The sequence below is a fragment of the Staurois parvus genome, unplaced genomic scaffold (genome assembly GCF_062004578.1).
Source record: "Staurois parvus isolate SC_StPar_1 unplaced genomic scaffold, SC_StPar_1.0 ptg000148l, whole genome shotgun sequence".
Classification (NCBI taxonomy): Eukaryota; Metazoa; Chordata; class Amphibia; order Anura; family Ranidae; genus Staurois; species Staurois parvus.
The window spans coordinates 170,745-193,640 of NW_028317944.1; the positions used below are offsets into that span (position 1 = coordinate 170,745).

The 22,896-nt window shown below is 38.0% G+C and overlaps 1 protein-coding gene across 1 annotated transcript in view; it reads left to right on the top strand.

Moving 5' to 3' along the window:
- The window catches only part of LOC149464696 (ATP-binding cassette sub-family A member 13-like), a 594,838-nt gene that overhangs the window by 35,413 nt on the left and 536,529 nt on the right, over positions 1-22,896 (top strand). The window contains exons 5-8 of the mRNA XM_089674212.1: positions 3,619-3,795; positions 7,234-7,546; positions 12,732-12,846; positions 21,578-21,907. Of these exons, the coding sequence (XP_089530338.1) occupies positions 3,619-3,795; positions 7,234-7,546; positions 12,732-12,846; positions 21,578-21,907 (935 nt within the window). The remainder of the gene's footprint in view (positions 1-3,618; positions 3,796-7,233; positions 7,547-12,731; positions 12,847-21,577; positions 21,908-22,896) is intronic.

Sequence of the window (22,896 nt, forward strand, 5' to 3'; positions counted from 1 at the left end):
CTAAAGACAGGGATAATCACAAATAAATAAATGAAAAATAGATACCAAATGGATACAAAATAAAACACACTATAAATTGTAACTTAATAATACCAAATACTATATCAAGTGTTCTAGTATTAACCACTTCCCGCCTGGCCCACGTACATAAATGGCCGGACAGGAGCAGTGCAGGAGCGGGTGGCCGTTTATAAACGGCCTCCACATTCACTGCCTGTGCTCGCTACTTGGAAGCGTGCACCGGACACAGCAGAACACCGATCACTGTATGGGACCTCTGGGGACCCGATTCATGTGATCACTGATTGGCCAATCAGTGATCACAGGAAGGGTAGTAAACAAGATGTCACTTCCTAACATCATTGCTTACTACGTGAATGATCACAGAGGTCACGTGGTACAAGGCTATTCACAACAGCATTGTACCATGCGACAAGCTGTGACCAATCACAGCTCTCACAGTATTTCTCATTGGCTACAAGAATGCAGCCAGAGAGAAGGAGAAATTATTGCTTTTATGGCCTTTTACAGCCTTTTTACTAAAAAGATAGATGAATACATTTTGGCCAAGATTTATGAAGAAAGATAATTTATTTGAAAAATTTTATAAGAAAATCACCTTTTTTTTTTAAATGTTTGGACCCTTTCATTTATATAGAAAAAAAAATTAAAACCCCAGTGGTGAATAAATACCACCAAAATAAAGTTGTATCTGTCTAAAAAAAAAATGCTAAAAAATTAATATGGGTACAGTGTTGCATGACTGCGCAATTGTCGTTCAAAGTGTGATGTCGCTGAAAACTGAAAATTGGCCTGGGCAGGAAGGGGGTGAAAGTGCCCGGACTTTAAGTGGTTGAATAAAAGGGAATAATCTTATCCGCAAAGTACAAAATCCATTAAGGGCATATTCATAATAACCAAGTGCAAAACCTATCAATCCAAGTGTTGATATAAAGTACAAGCTCCCATTCCTCCAATGTTGTCAGTTTCCCATGAGCACCATATGGTGTTAAACTTTTTTCGTATTTTTGACCACATAAATTATTAGGAGGGTCAATCCAATCAGAACAGTGGTAAATATACTCCTTCAGGCATGCAGGTAACCCCATAAAGATAAATATCCACTACTTTCCTCTCCCATAACCTCGTTCCATCACACCGTAAAGAAGAGGAGAGGCCGAGGCTTATTACACAGAGATCAATGTTAAAACTAAAAAGGCACCTATACCCTCCAGTGTCTACCATCCAGCACTGGGAACATTTGCTCACTCTCACGTAAGAGTTGCATTCCACTTCTTGGTCAAGTGTGTATACCCTCAGCAGGTGTGTTGATGTCACAAGGTTCCAGCTCCTCCCAACATGTTTTATCAAAGGAGTTCAATTGCTTGAACAGTCTTTCTAATGTATAAATAATTTAAAGTGTATGCCTAGTTACAGCTGAATTTTTCAGTTCTGGTTAGAATAAGTAAGGGTAAAAACCCTATCGGTTAATTTTTGCTTTCTATGAAATTGGTGGAATTTACCTTTATTCTTCTCCCAAATTTGCAACAGGATGTGAAAAGAAATATCTACTAAGTGAGGGGATCCCCCTCTTGGTTGTCACTAACAAAAAAACCCTCATTTTAAAGTGTCACTAAACCCACAACAGTGATCAGAATCAGCCTATTATATAACCTTTTTGTGATATACCAAAAATTATGATAATATTATAACACATTAAAAACATAAAACTTCACAAAATTCATAAAAATTCAGATCTGATCAAAAAGTGTCCAATACCAATAAAAGTCCCAAACGTGTCCAAAAAAAAAAGTCCAAAATTTCAAACTTTCATCCAATAAGGATTGACTCCTATTTGATCCGGTGAAAAACCTCAAAATAAAGAAATACATCCTCTAGTGTATTACCTTTTATACAAAAAGAATAATTATTTAGTGCAAATCACAAACCACTCCAAAGAAAAGTGCCAGAAAAATAAAAAATAAATAAAATAAATATAAAAGTAATTCCTTATATGTGCACATATAACACAAACTATAAAACTGTGAATACTCTGTGAACACTGCAACACTATGTGCACACTGTGGTCCAGCACCCAATAGTACTAAATACTATTACCCTCTGTAAGTAATAATCAGCTTATCAATACTATGGAATATAATCCTCCATTCTCTCTTCAAAGATAATTTTACAAGGTCCTCAGAAAGACAAGAATGGTATTGAGACCGATCTTCAAAGCATGGGAAAATTTAATAGCAACTTACATTAAAATACAGAGATTCCAGCTCTGACCATGGCTTCTGTACAGGCTTCACCAAACAATGTAGAAAACCATGTGTGGATAACCAACAAAATGGCCGCGGCGACACTTCCGGTTAGCGTGCGTGCGTCTTGATGTCACTCCCCTATATGCAGTAAAGCATGCTTGTTATACTCACTGTGAAACCTAAGGGGTTAATCCTCTGCATTGTGTAAAAATGCTGTTTGATCCTTTATTTTCTGATCCTCCATTTCTTCCAGTGCTCCCCCCTTATCTCCTGATAATACATATTGTGTGGAGTCACTATGCACATGCTCAGTTTGGTGTGTATTTCTGGAGAGGTTTTTTTTTTTTTTTTTGGGAGAGTGCATGTGATCAGCACAGAGCCATTCAGCACTATCTAGACAGAGGTTCTGAATCCTAGAGCAGAGTGAAAACTCCTCCTACAAGCTTTAACCAGTACCCGGCTGCACACTGATAAAAGTCACAAGACTGCTCTAACTGCTGACGAGAAAAAGTATTTAGCAGTTTTATATTTACTAAAAAAATTGCACTTCCATGTTCTGTGTACTGTGGGAGACCAGATATAGTGAATGCAGGATCCGGGGAGACCAGATATAGTGAATGCAGGGTCCGGGGAGACCAGATATAGTGAATGCAGGGTCCGGGGAGATTAGATATAGTGAATGCAGGGTCCTGGGTTTAGTAACACTTCAAGATCTATCCTCAACCCTTACTCTGGTGACATTTAGGTTCCAGTAAACCATAACTGTATACAATACCTACAATTTCCAGGTGGTCAGTTTATGTATGTATGTATTTATCTGTTAGTTGAGTCATTTCTAATATTTTTCTTCTGTCAGTCTTTGTATCACATGGAGATTTATTTTATTTCTTACAATTTCTTTACGGTTCTGTAAGAGCGATGTTTAAAAACTTTAAATAACATTTAATCAGGATTTCCCTGGATTAGATAATAGATCTATGTTGTTATACCTTTTTAATTGCTTAAATTTTCACTGTGCTTCACAAAAATTACGGAAAGACTGTGGGGTTTATTTATCAATGTTTTCACCCAAGATTCACACATTTTCACCTAAAATTCAGTTAGAAAAATGTGTGAATCTTGAGTGAATCTTGGTTTAAAATTTTGATAAATAGACCGCTATATTGTAGATCTTTAATTTCAAATTAAGGTCACACAGCAGTAGTGGGTTAATTAGGGTAAAGCTAGAAACATATGTTTAAATCTGCTTGTACAATCTGCTTTGTATTTACCACCACACTGCACAATCCGATTGTAATGTGTGATATTCTAGAAACAGTAAATTGTATTATGTTTTATCTCTTATTTTCAGAATACAACAATGCAAAAATGCTTAATAATTCAATGGTCCAACAAATCGACTATTTGTCCCAGTTTGTGGTAAATATTTCTTCTTGTTTCTGTTTTAATCGATTTCTGCCCATCAACACGCCTGATACTTTAGAAGAAAAGGCTAAAGAATTGATTCAAAAGAATGATTTTCTAGCAGGTAACTAGCTAAATAACTAATCAGGTTACTAATTAGAAAACTAATTTCATTTGCTAACTAATATTTATTAAAGATTCTGTTCAGAAGAAAAAAATACAACTGTTTTCATTTTGGAACTTGGTGAATAAATGTTAAGCTCACTATGTTTTATGAATTAAATGTAAAAGTGGACCTTGCCTCTACATCAACTAAGAACTACACTGCTCAAAAAAATTGAACACTTTGAAAACACATCAGATCTCAATGGGGAAAAATATAATGCTGGATATTTATACTGATACAGACGGGGTAATGTGTTAGGAATGTAAGGATGCCCCATTGTTTGATGGAAATGAAAATTATCAACCTACACAGGATTGAATTCAAAGACACCCCGAAAATCGAAGTGAAAAAATGATGCAGCAAGCTAGTCCATTTTGCTGAAATTTCATTACAGCAACTCAAATTGGTACTCAGTAGTTTGTATGGCCCCCACGTGCTTGTATGCATGTCTGACAACGTTGGGGCATGCTCCTAATAAGATGACGGATGGTGTCCTTAGGTATTTGATCTGCTTTACATACGTTTATTTCCATTTTTCGTCTGGTCGGATTTTTTTATTTACAGAAGAAAAATAGGGTGTTCTTCTGTTAAAAAAAATGGATTTTAACAGATGCAGACATTAATGGATGTAAACAGATGATCATCCGTTTACATCCGCTAGTCCATAGAAATACATGGGTGTCGATTTTTCATCCAAAAACGTACAGATGAAAGATGGACATACGGAACACCCGTGTGAAAGGAACCTAACTAGAGTTTGTAAATTGACATTGAAAAATGCCAAAACAAATAACAAGATTCAACTACCATAGACCTTATTGGGGTTCAACTTTAGTTCACTTAACCTCCTGTGAGTCAAACTTTGTCTCATTCTCTTATCCATAATGCAGAGTTGAATACATTTCAGTGTTGCTCAAATATATTATCACTCGCTTGCCCCTTATATTCTTTGCCCTATTATGTTTCACTTATCATTATCCTCAGTCCTTGGTACGTAGCAAAGACTGGTGTATGCTAGTGAATGCTTGTCAGGTTTGCTGTTACCAAGGATCATGATAGGGATAAGAGTGGAATTTAAAAGTTTGAAGATTGTCAACTTTGCTACCATTCTTGCTTGTGCTACCTTGCTACTGAATGCAGCTATTTTCAACCAAAGAAATTAAGATGACTTTCTATTTAACAATTATCCCCCGTATTGTGCCCAGAAATATGACATTATATAAAATATTGTGATGTATCCTTATGTTCAAGACTAAAAGGTTAGGAACATTTGTTCAATATTTTTTCCTAAAAGAAAAAATATACTAAGCCAACCAAACTCAATAGTTAGATCAATTTTATACTATGACAGATCTCTTTTTGCCTCAAAGTGAAATAAAGCAGCGAATTGCACAAATTTCAATGAGACGTTAGCTTTTCTCTGACCGTTGCACATTTTTTTTGTTTCATTTGCACTGATTCAATAAATAGGCCCAATAGAAATTACAGTATAATATGACGGTATGGCGGATATATGGGTAGCATCTTCAACTTGAATAACACAAAAAACAGCGCAAAAATTAAATAAAAAATAATCACAAATAAATAAATGTCCGTGCAAAAAAATATATACGGTATATATAATATTTCAAACATAAGTCCTTATTCCCAATTCCCAAAAGGATTTTCAAGAAAATGTTCCAAAATATGCTTCCACCTAATCACCACGTGACAAATAATATTGACCGCACTCACCAGATGGAGGTGAGTAATAAGCCTCATAGGATATAAGGGATCCTATAGCCCCTCAAGAGGAACTCAAATCTCCTTCTTTACCCTGCTTTAGATATAGCAATCGACTCCACTCTACTTCTCCATGGAATCCTCAATAATGTGCAAGGAAAGAAAGGCTACATAGTGTAATACTGCCACTCAATACCATATAAATCGATAGAATAAGGACACTCACATGTTTCAATAAAATAACAGGCCTTGTTTAATAGCCTCAAAGGCTTCAAGGAAACCAGTTTCCAAATTGTAAATATAGGGATCTCACGCTTTAAGAATCACTGTAGAGGATGACCAGCTTTCCACCTCTAAGATGGTCGCTTGAACCGCAAAAGTCGGCGTGCGTTCCAAATACTAGAAGTGACGTTGGCTAAGATGACGGCGGACCGGAAGTGCGTCAACTCGTCTTGAGAACGCCCTGTGGGTGGGGCGAAACGCGTTGATGCACTTCCGGTCCACCGTCATCTTAGCCAACGTCACTTCCAGTATTTGGAACGCACGCCGACTTTTGCGGTTCAAGTGGCCATCTTAGAGGTGGAAAGCTGGTCATCCTCTACAGTGATTCTTAAAGTGTGAGATCCCTATATTTACAATTTGGAAACTGGTTTCCTTGAAGCCTTTGAGGCTATTAAACAAGGCCTGTTATTTTATTGAAACATGTGAGTGTCCTCATTCTATGGATTTATATGGTATTGAGTGGCAGTATTACACTATGTAGCCTTTCTTTCCTTGCACGCTATTGAGGATTCCATGGAGAAGTAGAGTGGAGTCGATTGCTGTATCTAAGCAGGGTGAAGGCGATTTGAGCTCCTCCTGAGGGGCTATAGGATCCCTTATATCCTATGAGGCTTATTACTCACCTCCATCTGGTGAGTGCGGTCAATATTATTTGTCACGTGGTGATTAGGTGGAAGCACATTTTGGAACATTTTCTTGAAAATCCTTTTGGGAATTGGGAATAAGGACTTATGTTTGAAATATTATATATATATTTTTTTTTTGCATGGACATTTATTTATTTGTGATTATTTTTTATTTAATTTTTGCGCTGTTTTTTGTGTTATTCATTATTGGTGGTTTTCACTGGTGCACAGCTGCATAATTGTACACTTTCTTTGATTGGCGCTGGGATTTTTTAGTTTGTTTAGCATCTTCAACTTGCAGCTCCTCAGTTCAGTTCTGACTATAGATACTATATTCATGGCATAAGTATGTTATTGTTACATCTACATATGTTTACTCCCCCTATAAAGACTGGTAGGTTGTAAGAAACACAGCAGCATAAACAAAGGAGTTTTCCATCCTCTATGAACAGTCTTTAAGAACAGTAAATAACAATATCATAAGTCCCTGCCAGGGACGGACTGACCATTCCGGAACTCGGGCACTGCCCGAGGGCCCAGGGTCAGTAGGGGGCTCCATGAGATGCCCCTAGTACCTTTCAAAGGCATTTTTGGGTGTGTTTTGAGTGTGGGTGAGGACACAGGGGCCCCATGATCCCCTATTGCCCGGGGGCCCCATGAGTTGTCAGTCCGCCCCTGGTCCCTGCTGCTACCCTTTTGCCCTTGAGAGTTTTTTTTACAAACCTTTGTCTCATGCTTTGTGTAACCTAATTGTTTTATTCTTTAGGTATTATATTTAATTTGTCTTCTTCAATAAAAACTGCTAAAAAACATCGCACGAATGGTAAACTACCACCTCATGTGAAGTATACAATTAGAACAAATGCATTTTACAGTATGAAAACGGACATACTAAAAAATCCAGTTTGGAGATCTCATCCCCGCCAGCTTCCAGGAAGTGGCATAACATACAACCATGTATTCGCTCCAATCCAAGACATGATTGACAGAGCCATCATTTCTGTGCACACAGGAATGCATGTATTTGAGCCGGAAGTTCAGGTGCAAGCAATGCCTTATCCATGTCACACCAGAGACCTGTGAGTTTTTAACAATACGTTTTGTGTGTGTGTAAATTTTGTTTGGCAATTTTTGGGGTTTACAGGTGTTTTGATACGTTACATCAGTTTTAAATTTTCCGTCTCCTCTATTCTCAAAGCAGATATACTGGTACGTGTTGTTCTATAGCTGTAACTTGCAAGATTCTGCTATTACCTGTTATCCCACAAATGTTCAGGGCTGGTTAACCACCTGTTGATGATTCAGTTAGCTGCATGCTCAGCCTAACTAGACTATCTCCCCTTCCATTTAAGATGGGCTTAATCCCTCAGGCTTTGCCTGGGCAACAGTTAGTTTCTTAGTGCCAGTTATCCCAGTGATTTTCAAGAAGATTCCTAATGAACTCCCAGTGTTCCCCCATGTCCCTGCTTAGGTGACTAGTGTACCCCCACTATTTTCTCATGTCCCTGGCTTCTTGCAAAGACCCCTTGTTACCCTGATATTCATAGTGACCCTTTGACTGGATTCCTCTTTATCCTGGTATCTGTTTGCACGTTTGTCCCAGTATTCCCCAATGTGATCTATGAACCCCCAGTGTCTTCCAGCCTCTCCCCCTTGACTCTCAATGTGTTTCCTGCTTGCTATTTGTATCCTTGTACCTGTTGTGTCCGTTGTGCATTCCATTGTTATTGTACCTTGTTTTCTTTGTGTGGTTTTGCTACTCATTTACATTATTTGCACCTCCCAGTGTATTTCTTGTTTGTTCCCTGCTTAGTGTTCCCATGCACTTCTATCTGCTCCTAGTAATTCCTATGTGTCCTTTGTTGCATTGCTACTCACTCCTGGTTTTCTTTTGTCTGTCTATGCACCTTTTCCCTGTGTCTGTGTGCTTTCTTTGCATACCTTCCAGTGTTGGTTGTACTTCCTACTGCCTTGTAATTCCTGCACCTCAGCACTGCAAGGAATTCTTAGTTGTTATCAGTCCTTAGGTCCCAGTAGCTGCCTGCTTGGATGAATCCAGACCTAGACTCCTCATGTACCTCTTCTGTGTCTCTGCATTCCCTGGGCACCGCAATGTTCCTCATACATATTATTCATCTATGTAAGATCCCACTGCTGCTTGATACTTCTGTACCTCTGTCTTCCCGTGACCCCTGCACCCCAGTGTTGTATGTGTGTCTCATGAATATTCCGTGTCCTGCCTGTAAAACCAGCACCATAGTGCTGCACTATACTCCAGCCATTCCTGTGAGTGCTGTATTCTGTGCTTTCCAAGGTCCTCATCTGTGCCAACCTGAACTAGGTCACCTGTAGCAAGAAGTGTGCTCTTTTATCACCCTACCATCTAGCGTGCAGGCTGCACTGGGGGTCCACAATCCAAACCATACATATTAGCCATATTTATGAAATGATGATCAAAAAAATGGTGAAGCGCTAAACCAATAATTATACATAAACAAATGTTTGAATAATAAATAAATAAATTATATTAATATACAACAGTGACTCTCCAAATAAAAGTGACACCTGCTAAAATTACAAATCCACAATAATGTGTACAATAACAGATACCTAATCTAATAAATTGAAGTGATATTAACAATAAAAATCATGAAAGGTGCTCAAAATATAAATATTGCAACTATATGGTCAACAATCATCTATATAAATCATTCAGTGCACGTGAACAGTGATCAGTCCAAAAAAAAAGTGTTTCAATCTTCAGTGCATACTTGCTTTGTGCTCTCAGTGACCCCATGTGCTATGGGTGTACTAGAGGATTCAGGTGTACCAAGATGGCGTCAGGAACCGAAAGTGCGTCTCCGCTTACCGGAAGTGCATCACCGCGCATGCGCTCTACGTGTTACACCACGATGGACACGTGGCTTCTTCAGGCTTCCATCGTGGTGTAACGCGTAGAGTGAATGCGCGGTGATGCACTTCTGGTAAGCGGAGACGCACTTCCAGTTCCTGACGCCATCTTGGTACACCTGAATCCTCTAGTACACCCATAGCTCATGGGAACTGCTGTACTGTAAAGGAAGCTAATTCGGACTGTGTGAAAGGGCATTTTTGAGGTACGCTGAGTTAGGAGTGGAGTCCTATTTTAATCAGTGGAGTCAGTGGAGCCTGATTGTGGAACATCTTCCTGTGTGGGACAACTTAAGGCATTGTGGCCCTGAGGGGTCGATGTTGTGAGGTGAGGAGGCACTTCAGCCACATTGGGATAAGCTACACTAGCCATTTGCCACCCAGCCACCGCATATAAACGGCGGCAGGGCGGCGCTCGTAGGCAAAAGCACGTTTTAAAATTGCTGCCTTCAAAACAGGTAGGGGGCGCGCGCCCGCCCTACCTCTCCCGCGGGTGTCAGCAGCGGGTCTCCGCCACCGGGTCATGGCCGGTTTTTACCGTCCGTTTTCCCGCGATGAGCGGTGATCACTAACACAGAGCAGGGCTGCATTGTTTACACACAGCCCTGCTCTGTGACAGTTCGCCGACAAGCTGAAGAGGGAGAGAAGAGTTTCTCTCCCTCGATCAGCTCCCCCCTCCCTCCCCCCGTCCAGTACACACCCCCGCCCCCTAGTAAAACACTCCCCTTACACAGCAAATTCTAAAAATGTTAACCCCTTCCTCCCCAGTGACATTAGTACAGTTTCAGTGTTTTTTTTTCACTGATCACTGTATTGGTGTCACTGGGGATGTCAGTGACCCCAAGTCAGATCCCCCCCAGTGTCAAAATGTCCGCCGCAGTCCCGCCATAAGTCGCTGGTCGCCGTCATATGTCGCTGATTGCCGCCATAAGTTGCTGATCGGCGCCATTATTAGTATAAATAAAAATTAAAAATCCCAGTATCTTTCCCGCCATTTGTAAACGCTATAACTTTCATGTAAACCAATTAATTTACACGTATTGGGTTTTTTTTTAGCAAAGACATGTCGCAGAATGCATTTTGGCAGAAATTTATGACTAAATTTGATTTTTGCATTTTTTTTTTACTGGACATGTTTTATAGCAAAAAGTCCAAAATATTGTTTTTTTTTTCCTCAAAATTGTCAGCCTTTTTTTTTATAGCGCAAAAAATAAAAACCGCACAGGCGATCAAATACCACCGAAAGAAAGCTCAATTTGTGGGGAAAAAAAGGATGTAAATTTCATTTATGTACCGTATTGCATGACCGCGCAATTGTCCGTTAAACTAGTGCAATGCTGTATAGCAGAAAAATGGCGTAAATTGCAGTATTTATACCATAGTTTGTAGACGCTATAACTTTCACACAAAGCAATCAATATACACTTATTGGGATTTTTTTTAACAAAAACATGGAGCAGAATACATTTTGGCCTAAATTTATAACCAACTTTGAGTTTACTATATATTTTTTATAGCTGAAAGTAAAAAATATTGTTTTTCTTCAAAATTTTTGGCCTTTTTTTGTTTATAGCGTGAAAAATAAAAAGCGCACAGGTGATCAAATTACACTGAAAGAAAGCTCTATTTGTGTGAAAAAAAGGACGTAAATTTTGTTTGGGTGCAGCATTGCATGACCGCGCAATTATCAGTTGAATTAGTGCAGCGCCGAGTAGCAAAAAGAGGCCTGGTCATTAAGGGGGGTAAATCCTCTGGAGCTCAAGTGGTTAAAGTGTCACTGAGAGCACAAAGCAAGTGTGCACTGAAGATTGGAACACTGTTTTTTTTTTTTTGGACTGATCACTGTTGTGTATTTGCACTGTTCACGTGCACTGAATGATTTATATAGATGATTGTTGACCATATAGTTGCAATACTTGTATTTTGAGCACCTTTCATGATTTTTATTGTTAATACCACTTCAATTTATTAGATTAGGTATCTGTTCTTGCACACATTATTGTGGATTTGTAATTTTAGCAGGTGTCACTTTTCTTTGGAGAGTCAGGGGTGTATATTAATATCATTTATTTATTTATTATTCAAACATTTGTTTATGTATAATTATTGGTTTAGCGCTTCACCATTTTTTTGATCATCATTGACATCCTGGGGTATATGGAATAGGTGATAGCAGCTTGCTGACTTAATAGGTTTCTATAGTTAAGCGCAGGAGGATATTCCCATTTTCATATTCATGAAATGTTGCCTCTTAATCAGAAGAAGGAGATGAATTTAAAGGGGATTCTGCTTTTATTTCTGTACAGAAGAATCAGGATATTAAGAAGCAAGACTACACAACACTCTGTGAGGTACAATCGTTAATAGGGGTGTGCTTTGCTTTATTGAAGTAAAATACTTCCCAGAGTAGTGGATATCTTGCCCATAAACCCATTGAGCCCTCTGCATATAAATAAAAGTTATATTTCAGATAAATCCTTCTCACGCTATCAGGTGGAGGTCAGCAGTAAGGGGCTTTCAACCCGAACATGGAAACAAACTCTGGCCCTTTTGGACCTTTTGCCAGTTTACTGACAAGAATGGTTGACTTAGCTGAGCTTATTGGTTATCCGACATAAAATAGATTTGCTTTGGGACAGCTTGATTTGTTCTCTATCGGGAGAGTCATGAGCTTGATTTTCATATTACCCATTGCAAATGTCTCAAGGCACACTTCATAGTTCAAGCATCTCAAATTAGAATTGTTAATTTCCTAAAAACATTTGATTTTCGCCCCCATTCACACAGAATGAATGTACATGATGTTTCACAAGACAAATAGCTCTGCAAACTTTTAATAAATGCACTCTCTATGTCTTTTAGTGGTCTTTTACAGGTATTTTAGTAGTAGTTTAGTAGTTTTAGTAGATCTTTTAAATCCATAAAAAATTTAACAAATGTTAGAGATGCATCTTATTTGGCAGATATCTTAGTACATACTTGAATAAAAAATCTTGTTTTCATTGTGATATAAAGTAACAGATAATGTATCTCATGGATACTTTGTAGTGGACAAATGTGTTTTTATTTTCCAAGGATCTGTTGCATTTACAGTATGTTATTTCTACGATATAGAAAATGAAGATAAATTGCAATAAAACTCATCATTTGAAATGATGAAAAATGTTGAAAAAGACACGATGATGTTAATGTACCATAAAAACTAGACCATGTTCAAGCTTGGCTTCAATCTGCTGTATATAATACTTTCTCTATATGTTAGGAATTTTGTTTAACCTGAATAAGAGATCATCGGGGCAACTGTCAATCTTATGTAACTATTGTTCTTAGACTTTTTTGTTGTTGTTGTTGCAGCTTCCTCAACCACATAGGCTTTTTCTTTCCATTAATAATGATGCTAACATGGGTCATTAGTATTGCTAGCATGGTCCGAAAATTGGTTTATGAAAAGGAAATTCACCTTGAAGAGGTAATGACATTTTTTGAATGAAACAAAAACAAAATGCATATACAGGTTTAATCTAAAAACTGCTCTATGAAAAAAAAAATATTTATTTGAGGATTTCAATTAGTATCTGCAGGCTCAAATCAAAGGAAATTTATTATATTTCTGTCAAACAATTCTTATGTGTGAAGAATTACAAATATCTACAAAGGCAGGTGGAAAAAGTATTAAAAATGCATACATATTTTTAACGTATGTAAGTCTTTTGTATCTGCCTATACTGGCACATTAACTCATTCATACCCAGAATGCTTAAGAGCTCAGACTTAGTTTAGCCATATCGGTTAACTTTACATTAACTCAGACTCATTTTTCTGATTGACAGTGGGTCTGAGAAGTAGCAATACACACAGTTGCTCATTCTAACTTATTTCCTGTTAATGTTTTAAGGTTAATGTTTTCACAACAAGTGGTAGTTTACATTTAGACTTATTCATTTCATTATATATTTAGACTTATTCATTTCATTATTCATTTTAGTGATCAATTATAAATAAATCTTAAAAAATATAATGCTTATACATACTGTATATACACAAATTTGTTATATGTATTACATATTCAACATTCTATTATTACGAAATATTTGAATCCTATTGTCAATGTGTTTCATGGACCTTTAGCTGCTTCAGGACAGGGTACATGATATAAAATGGAATTTATTTGTTGGCAATTGGATGCATCTAAAATAATTTAAGTGTTACATAAATATATAAGTATACATGAGACATTTTGACAATATAGATTTATGTATACTGAGTTAATTACATGTCAATTTTCTTTGATGTTTGGGAATCTTTCATCCAAACCTTGCCCGTAGATACCTAACAATCTACAGGTATAATGCTATATTTTTATTATACTCAATAGCATCAACTCAGACTCCTAATCAATGACCCCCAACTGACATCCCACTTTCCATTTAAACCAAATTATAGCTCCTAATCTAATGATTGAGGCCCCCTCCCCTTTCTTTCACTTACTACTTATTAGACTGACCACCAATCATTTTAAGCATTTAATAATCTTCATCCCTAGAACCAGCATTGCTAGTTTGTTCTCATATACTAACAAACCATGCTTTTTTTTGTGGCTAAATGTTGTGGTCACTTTTAATCTTAACAGCATTTTCCCATCAACATTAAAAAAAAACATGCTTAATCAAGTCAGTTCCTGGCATGTGCCCCCAGCTCTGCATTAGGGACTACTTCAAATAAAAAAAGATCCAAGAAAACTCAATAAGGAAACCTCAGTAGAGCCCTAATAAGTAAGTATAAGAGTAATTACCCTGATGAAGTCACGACGCACGTGACGCAACACGTCGGAACGCCATTCCCAGTTCGTAGATACGTCACTTCCGGTCACGTGGGGATGCATGTCCGGACGTAGCGGCCATATTGGTTTCCCTCCCTGTATGTGAATACACCCATGGTATGAGGTGGAAAGCGCTGTATACAAAGGAATACATGAGGCGGAGTGGAAGTCCTGTGGTCCCTCGCTGAGCTGCCTGGAGTAAAGGATTGCCTTTGAGGAGAGTCTTTTGCCTGGTGGCCCTGTATGGGTCGAGGTGGGGAGGTGAGCAGGCATTGCTGCCATTGGAGGATTCCTTTTGAGCACTAGAAGTGGAGATCACAGAGTGTTTTCACATTATATGCATGGACTTTTTGAGTTTAATTTAGACACTGTGTTTATATACTTATCACTCAATTAAATGGAATTCATTTTTACTCTGTTATATAGTTTTACCACAGAATTTATGAATCGCGTATTTATTTGATGAAGAAATCACAGTTTATTTCAATTCATAGGCTTGTCACAATTTATCACGGATAGTTACACTTTTTATTTGTTTATGAATTAGCACAATTATGATTATTGATTTTACATCACTGATTTATTTGAGGATTAATTAATAATACATTATCTGTTATTTTTTATCACGGATTAATTATGAGGTATTAATGGTTAGTTTATGTATGAGATATTTATGTATTGTAGTTTTTCACCAATTAGACTTATCATATATATTTTTCATCACTTTATGGTATTTATTACTATAGGTTCAGATGGTATTTGAGATGTATATATAGGGTATTTTTTTAGGTATTTGTTAGCGCTTCACTATTTAGTATATGGTATTTATGATCTATTGGTTGAGGCAGAGTGATAGCGGCTGTAAGATAGGGACGCATCCATATTAAGCGCAGGAGGATATTTTCTTTTTTATCTTTCCTATTTTGGTTCCATTATTTTAATAATTTTACTCTTGCTTGTTACCACATATTCTTACAAAAGTATATATGCCACCACTATAAAAATGATCTGACATTTAAAAGCCCAGCAATCTGGGGTATCCCAACATACACAAAACAAGCTAATAAACATTGTAATGCTAAATGTTAATTATTGCTTTCTGAGAACAATTATTTCAAATGCTAGCTCAGGATTAATTTCAGCATAACCTTCCCAAGCAAAAAGTATTTATTTGCCCTGGATTGTCCCAATTTTTACCTCTTAAATAATGTCCATACATTTTTTTCCTCTAGAGTATACATCCAGGAGGAACCATAAGAGATGTATATCATTGCACAAATTAATAATGTGTGCCCAAGATTTCATGTATATATTCATATATGAAACACAAAAATGTGTTTACATATTCTGACACTATGCTTACATAATCTGGTTCCACATTTATCATTTACTATGTTAAAGGTGTGTGTGGTAATGTGGGGTACCCTGGGTTGCTCGGCGTTTAAATTTCAGATGTGTTATTTTATGTTGTGGCTGAGAAAAGAGGGTTCAGAGGTACAGATGAGCTGTAGAGGAGGATTACAAGTAATTTGGGTGCAGGTGAGCTGTGGACAAAAGATTTGGGTGAGCTGTAGAAAATGGATTCAGGGGTGCAAGTGCAGTATGGGCAAAAGGGTTCAGGCAAGCTGCAGATGATGAGTTCAGGAGAGCTGTGAATGATAGGTGGAGGAGAGCTGTGGATGAGGGGTGTCAGTGAGCTGGGGACAAGTACTGCAAAGAGGAGCTGTGCCTTGGGTGTTGCTGAGCTGTGAAGAATGGGGTGCAGAGCTTCACAACTCTTCACAAAGATCTGATTTATTGGGGAGTACATGTTTTGTATTATATCCTCATTAGGCCCCGAGGACACCACCCAATATTTAGATGAGTAGGTCAAACCTTTATTTTTGCATTACAGTGGTTCCCGTTGCCAGTGTTTTTATTACTGCATTTATTGGGGAGTAGTTGCCATGGGACAGTTAAATATTCACAATGCAGAAATAAAAACAAAAAAAAACAAGATTCAGGAGTAACGTTTGTCACTACCTATTCAGCTGAATACAACCAGATTGTTTATCTTATTAATAAAAATCTCCCTGTTTTTTTCTTAGATAAGCAGCTTCATTTAGTTTTATCTATTTTCTTGTCACAACCAAAGTAATGAAATAACCTGGCCATCATATTTGGGGTCATTTTGTTGTCGTCACAATACATGTAGGTATTTTAGTGTACATAGAGTCAGCAAGAATATACCTTCTGATACTACTAGGGAACAATTTCCTATTAGACAATGTATGAATTGTGGCTTGAGTTTCTTAGTTAATGTGATGCAATCCATTAGTTGTCACCTATGGTATATGATTGTACAACTTGCCCCTTGCATACTAGAGTAGGAGAACACTATTAGGATGTGGTCATAGTTAATGCTAAAAATATCTCCAATGTGTCAAAATATTTTTGAAATGTACATATCGGTCATATGTCTTGTTTTTTTCTGGCATAGAAAGGATGTTTTCTCTGGCTAGAGAAGGCAATAGGTTTTGTTGAGCTCTTAGAAAGAGAGGTGCGGTGGATGCATAAATTGCAAACTTATGCATAACGTGGTCTCAGCTATCACTTTTTTCCTTATACAGATTTTCTCCTGATGGCATTGTTATCAATACATGTGTTTTTCATATACATGCATTTTTTTCTTCTCTCCTGCTTGCTCTTGTGTATTTTGGCCTGTGGTTTGTTTATTCTTTATTCCAATGGCTCCAGTCCTCAATTTCACATTTTCTTTCTTTTATTTAATTGTTCTTTCCCTTTTCTTTTTCCTATGTGGGCTTTTATCTTATAAATTGTTAGACATTGTATGAGGTTGCTAGCCTTAATTAAGGTTTGATCAGCTGAAACATGTCAAATTTCTGTGTGGATTTGAGAACTGTCCCTTATTAATAAAGAATATTAATTTGTCTATTATACCATCTTATCAATATAATCTTATCTCGATTACTTGTGGGGCCCATTGTTGGGACCTGAGGGCCTGGGTATCTCTTATTCCCCACTGCTCCAATGTTCTAGAATTGAATGTGGCCTGGCAGGGCCTTGACGGTTTCTCTGTCTGTGATTCAGGGTTGCTGGGTGAAGTTAATAATGGACAATAGGATAGCAGTTTCTTATATTATGAGATAAGGGAGAGATTAGAGTGTACAACTACTCCAGATATTAGCTGAGGTCTTCATCTGGATAGAGGAAAACCTGGAGGACTTAAATACCTTTTACTTGCCCAAGTCACACCAAGTAGGTATTGAACCCCACCATTCAAGAAAGATGTTTACCTCATGGTGAGCACTGGAGGTGGACCAGACAGTGTCTACAAATACCCCAATCCCAATATTTTTCTCTTGGAACTTTTGACAACAAACCCTGGGGCAGCATGTACTTTCTAACCTTGGGAGATTCTGTCTGCTGTATCTTATCCCTCTGACTGCTTTGAAATGATATTAGTGAAACTAGTGAAAGCTCCCTTTTGACCTAGAAGTGTTTCACCCTCTGGTGCAGATAATAATAATAATAATATTTATTTTTATTTTTTCTTGGGTCCTTTCTATGGTCAGCATGTATATGTATATATTTTTTCAGATGTCCTAGCTGCCTTCTGAATCTTTGCGTTTACAGTTGTCCCTTCCCCTTTTGGGACCCTTTTACCATGGGATCACAATACCAGGATTATTGCTTTTTTTCCTTCATCTGTAGGCTTTAATTCACTAACCTCTCTGTGAGTTTGGTAGTATTTAGAGTACCATGTTGTTTTGTTTTGTAAAATTCTTCTATTCAGTTTTGTCATGTTTATAATTATTCATTCTTGCAAAGTGATATTGTTCTCTCTGCTGCTCTGTCACATAAATAAACTTTTTAACAGCATTGTGGTCTATGGAGCTTTCTAAATATTATTATTATTATTATACAGTATTTATATAGCGCTAAAAGGTTTGCTCAGCGCTGTACACAATATTCTCCCTATTCTGTCATGGAAGTATAGGCGCGGAACACTGTGCAGGTGACACTTTTTTAAACTCTTTTTAACTAGATTTGTCACCTAGGTAGTGGTGGTTTTAAAGTAGTCACAAGGGTGAAGCTCGCCTATTGGTGTGGTGACATGTGGTAGAGTCAGGAAAGGAAAATTAGAGAGGTATCTGAAAACTATTTTTCCATTTTTTGTCCTGCTCTGTCTCTGTTTTTTGGTCTTGGGAGATGAAAACAGTGTAAAGATCTGTGTTACGTGTGGACAGTGGTGAGTTGGATGACCAGTGCAAAGAGTAAAGCATTTTTTAACTAGGGGACAGAATTAATTTTTTCTAGAACTAGAAAAATTTAACAGATTCTTTGAATCCCACACACAGTGTGGATGGATGAGTCTCATGTTGCAGCTATTTTATGTTGACAGCTGGTGTCTGATGATTGTTTCTTTCTGGATGTTCAATTTATGATAGTTATTCCTCATGCACACTATGATCTTCTGAACAATTTTTTCTGGACAAGCCATCAAGGAACATAAAGAAGATGTCCTCTGCACACCTGTAGGACACCATTTCGCACAACCAGGCCACACAATGGGAGGACTCAATGTTTTAGTTCTGAAAGGAAAATTCAAATTCATTCAGGAAAGAAAAACTTTTGACACAAAAGATAACGGCCTTAACTTGGACATGGGATTCCTCACTCATTATCCAACAGTTTTATGACTATTAGCTAGCTTGACCCCCTCTGTGTGAGTGTAGTATCCCCCCCCCTCCTTTTGCTTTATCTTATCTGTAGCCTTTTTTTTTTTTTTTTCATATCCCTTCTAACATTTTGCTTAAACTTTGTGATTTGTAATAGTACCGCTTGGACTTTGAAGAAGGGGACATACCCCGAAAGCTTGTCCTCAAAAATGTATGTTAGTGCAAATAAAAAAAGTATCAGGGACAGTACTCAATTGTTTCTGGACAGGAGAAAAACAGAATTAAAAAAACACCACCTAAAGCCACGTTTTTCCAATGCGTTTCGGTGCATTTAGATGCATCTAAATGCATGTGTCAAGCGTTTGAGTGTGCTAATAAATAGTCATTTATTCTGGCCATTGAAATGAAAGAATACTTAAGTACTAAACATGCCTAGGATTTAGGGACGCTTACACTTGCCGGGCATTTTTTCTGCCCCAAATCTCCTCTCTTGAAAGTGATTTTAGTGCATTCAGATTTCCAGTCCCTAAACTCCCATGCCTCTAAATACCTGTAAACACTTATGTGTGCATGGCTAGCACAGAGGGATTTTTAGGGGCAGAAACAAATATATAAATATGTTTGACAGCTGCAGTGTGCATGAGGCCCTAAGGAAGAGCAAGTCAAGGTTAATGACCTCCAGATTGCAGACCCAACAGTCCATGGATCATTAGCTGTGCATGGAGCTTTTAATGAATAGGCAGTGATCAACTTGTCCTGCTACTGTAAAGAACTTACAACTTTCCAAAGAAATTCTCAGTGTGGGTCATGCTAGCCAAGTTAGACTCTAGTGTACAAAGAACAAAAATTGTCACCTTTCTATTAAAGTTCACAGAGAGTCCTACAGAGACCAGCAAGCAAGGACTGCAGTGCACAAAGGATAGCCTTGGGCAACTTTTGAGATAAGTTTATGTTTTGGATGTGATCACTTAACCGACCACAGCTGTTGTGATCTACCAGTGAGCCTAATTAATGTGAGAATATGTGCACGTGGAAGTAAGACACTGGCACAGAATGCAGTTTGCCAACTTCCTAATTTCTACTTTATTGAGGAAATAACAGTAACATTTATAAGTCTCATGACGCAGGCGAAGCATGTCCTATGATTGGGTGAAAAGTCCCCTAAGTTTCCTGCGTGTTCTTCCATCCGTGTTGATATCTTCCAATCATTGTCCCCAAAATGACTCATTCCCTTTTATGGGGGTTGTTTATGTTAAAAGATGCTTTTCTTCTAATGAGTCACCTAGGGTGAGACTCCGGATGAAGGCGCCTGTCAGGGCTCCGGGTATGACCAGAGGTATGTGAACTGATGCAGGGAAACGCAGGCTTCAGATATGTTATAAACAATAAGACAATTTATTAAAGACTAACAATACAAACATAAACGCAGTGCAATACTAAAACATAACACAGTGCAAACGAACCAAACCACCCACAGATAACAATACATACAATGCAAACGTCGTCAGGCAGGCCGGGTCAATAACAATCGGGCAGGTAGGAACCGGAGGAGCAGGCAGAGAGTAGTCAGGTCACGAGCCAGGTACAGCAACTAACGGGCAGGTAGGTACAGGGGGTCAGGCAGAGAATGGTCGGGGTCACAAGCCAGGGATCAAACAGGAGAAGTCAGCAGAGGTACGGATCAGGCAGGGTCAGCAACGAATCAGTCAGACAGGGACAGGAACAGGAACAGGAACAGGGATGCAGGCAACAAGATACAGGGGCCCAGGAAAAACACACCAAGGCCCAGACTGCAGGTCTGGCCATCCCTTAAATACACCTGCATAATCAGCTTCAGGTGTTTGGCTGGCTGCAGGGTTGAGTCTCTGATTGCTGGGAGCACCCGCTGGCCAGCCCTGGTACTGCAGCCCACAAGGCAGGTGTGAGTCCCACCATTACTGGCAAGTCCAATCCTGACAGCGCCATCTTAATTATCATTGTTCTGTCAACCTATATCTGATTGTTTACTTAAGAGAGTAAGGAATTTAAAGAGCAAGAAGCAGAAAGTAGCAAGACTATAAAATTGTCATTTTACTGATCATCTAATAGAATGTGGACTGTCTATCACAATCCACTACATTTACATAATGTGTCATACCAAGATAGAGTAGCAAGTCCAGACCCCATATTACAATAAAAAGAACAAACGTATTTTCCGAAAATTTCTCAAAGTGGGTGATGCCAAAACATAACAGCTAGTAACAACTAAAAAAAACTTTCTTTTCTATAAAACCCACACATTTATTAATCATTATAACAGCCTACAATCTGTAGCAAAGTTGCAAATGATATCTCTATGTAAGGAGGCAGCTGCATATCGTATCACCCCAAAAAAACATTTCCTCACACTCTCTGCTTGCAGGAACCAGTGCTTTGATTGTTGGTCCAGCAGCCCATATTGCACCCCAAACAATAGTTACTTTACTTTGGTAATCAATGTGAACCCTTGTAGGTCAGTGCATCCCCTAAAATCATCTCCTTTGTTTACAAATGGCAACAGATTTCACATTCCAACACTTTTTTGACTTTTATATTCAGATTGCAGAAAATTACATAATTAAATTCCATCAAATAGAAACCACATTTGTATAATACAAAATGTGTCCATTAAATATGTAAATTACTAATTAAACTATACAATTTTTATTTGCTATTTTCAGTACATGAAGATGATGGGTGTTCACGAAGCAACACATTTTCTTGCCTGGCTGCTTGAAAACATAGGATTTATGGCAATCAACAGCTTTATCATTGTATTGATTCTTAAACTAAGTGGAATCCTTGTTCACAGCAATGGAATCATCATTTTTCTTTTTTTCCTGGAATTTGGAATTTCAGTCATAATGTTTAGTTTCCTGGTCAGCGTATTTTTTAACAAAGCAAATACTGCAGCATTTTGTGGAAGTATATTGTACATGATAAACTTTCTACCATATATTATACTACTTGTCCTGCAGAAGCAATTCAGTTTCGCAACGCAGTGTTTAATGGTAAGGTTGCATTTTCTTTTTAATCGCAATGATGTTGTATACTCTTAAGGCAAAATGAGGCTAATGAGCCATATTCATAAACAAGCATTGGAAAGCAATCGCTATCACAAAAGAAAACAAATTTTCCTACCAAAACAGAGAAGGAACACATTGGACAAACTGTGAAACCATGGCGTAATAAAGGAGAATTAAACCATGATTTCATTGTTACACAGGCAGGGGCATAACAACAAAGCAACTAAATGCAGAAAAAATGTTTGTGTTTAAAATATAGGTATGAGTAAAGATAGGGCTTCTGTTGGAAATCATATGGCCCCATACAGCCTACCTGACCCCCCTGAAAATATCAAATTATATTTTCATTAAAAATACACTAATATTATTAGTGGACTCAAGCACAACAAAATTACTGCTAAATCTAAAAGATAAAACTGCACTAAGATAATAAATAAAGCTCTTTGTGTGAATAAGGTCTTGAGGCTTTTTCAAATGGGTGCTGCTGTGGCCTGCACAGTGTGAATCTGTGGTTTGTTTATGTGGCCGGAGCCAGAATCGGATCGCATAGGTGTGAATACCCATGTGATCCAATTCTAGTGTGGACATTAAAAAAAGGATCCAGCACCTTTTTGGTGTAGTGCGGTGCGATTAGAGCCATCCAAAATGTACGGCTCCAATCGCACCACACACAAATCGCATGTGATTTGCACAGGAATATGGTGCAGTTCCTGTGCGAATCACATGCGATATACCGCACCGCATATATGTGAACCCAGGCTGAATTTTCCAAAAAATTGTAACAAAAATACAACTTCATAAAACTCCTCATGCATCTTACTAAATAATGCTCAGTCATACTTAAGGGATGCTCTGGTTCCATGTCAACTCTCCTGCCTGGGTATTAGCAAGAGTCCCTTGAGTATGCAGACCAGCCCCTCCCCACCCCTGCCCACTGCTTCTAGAATCTTTTCCAAGATTCCAAAGTAAGGGGA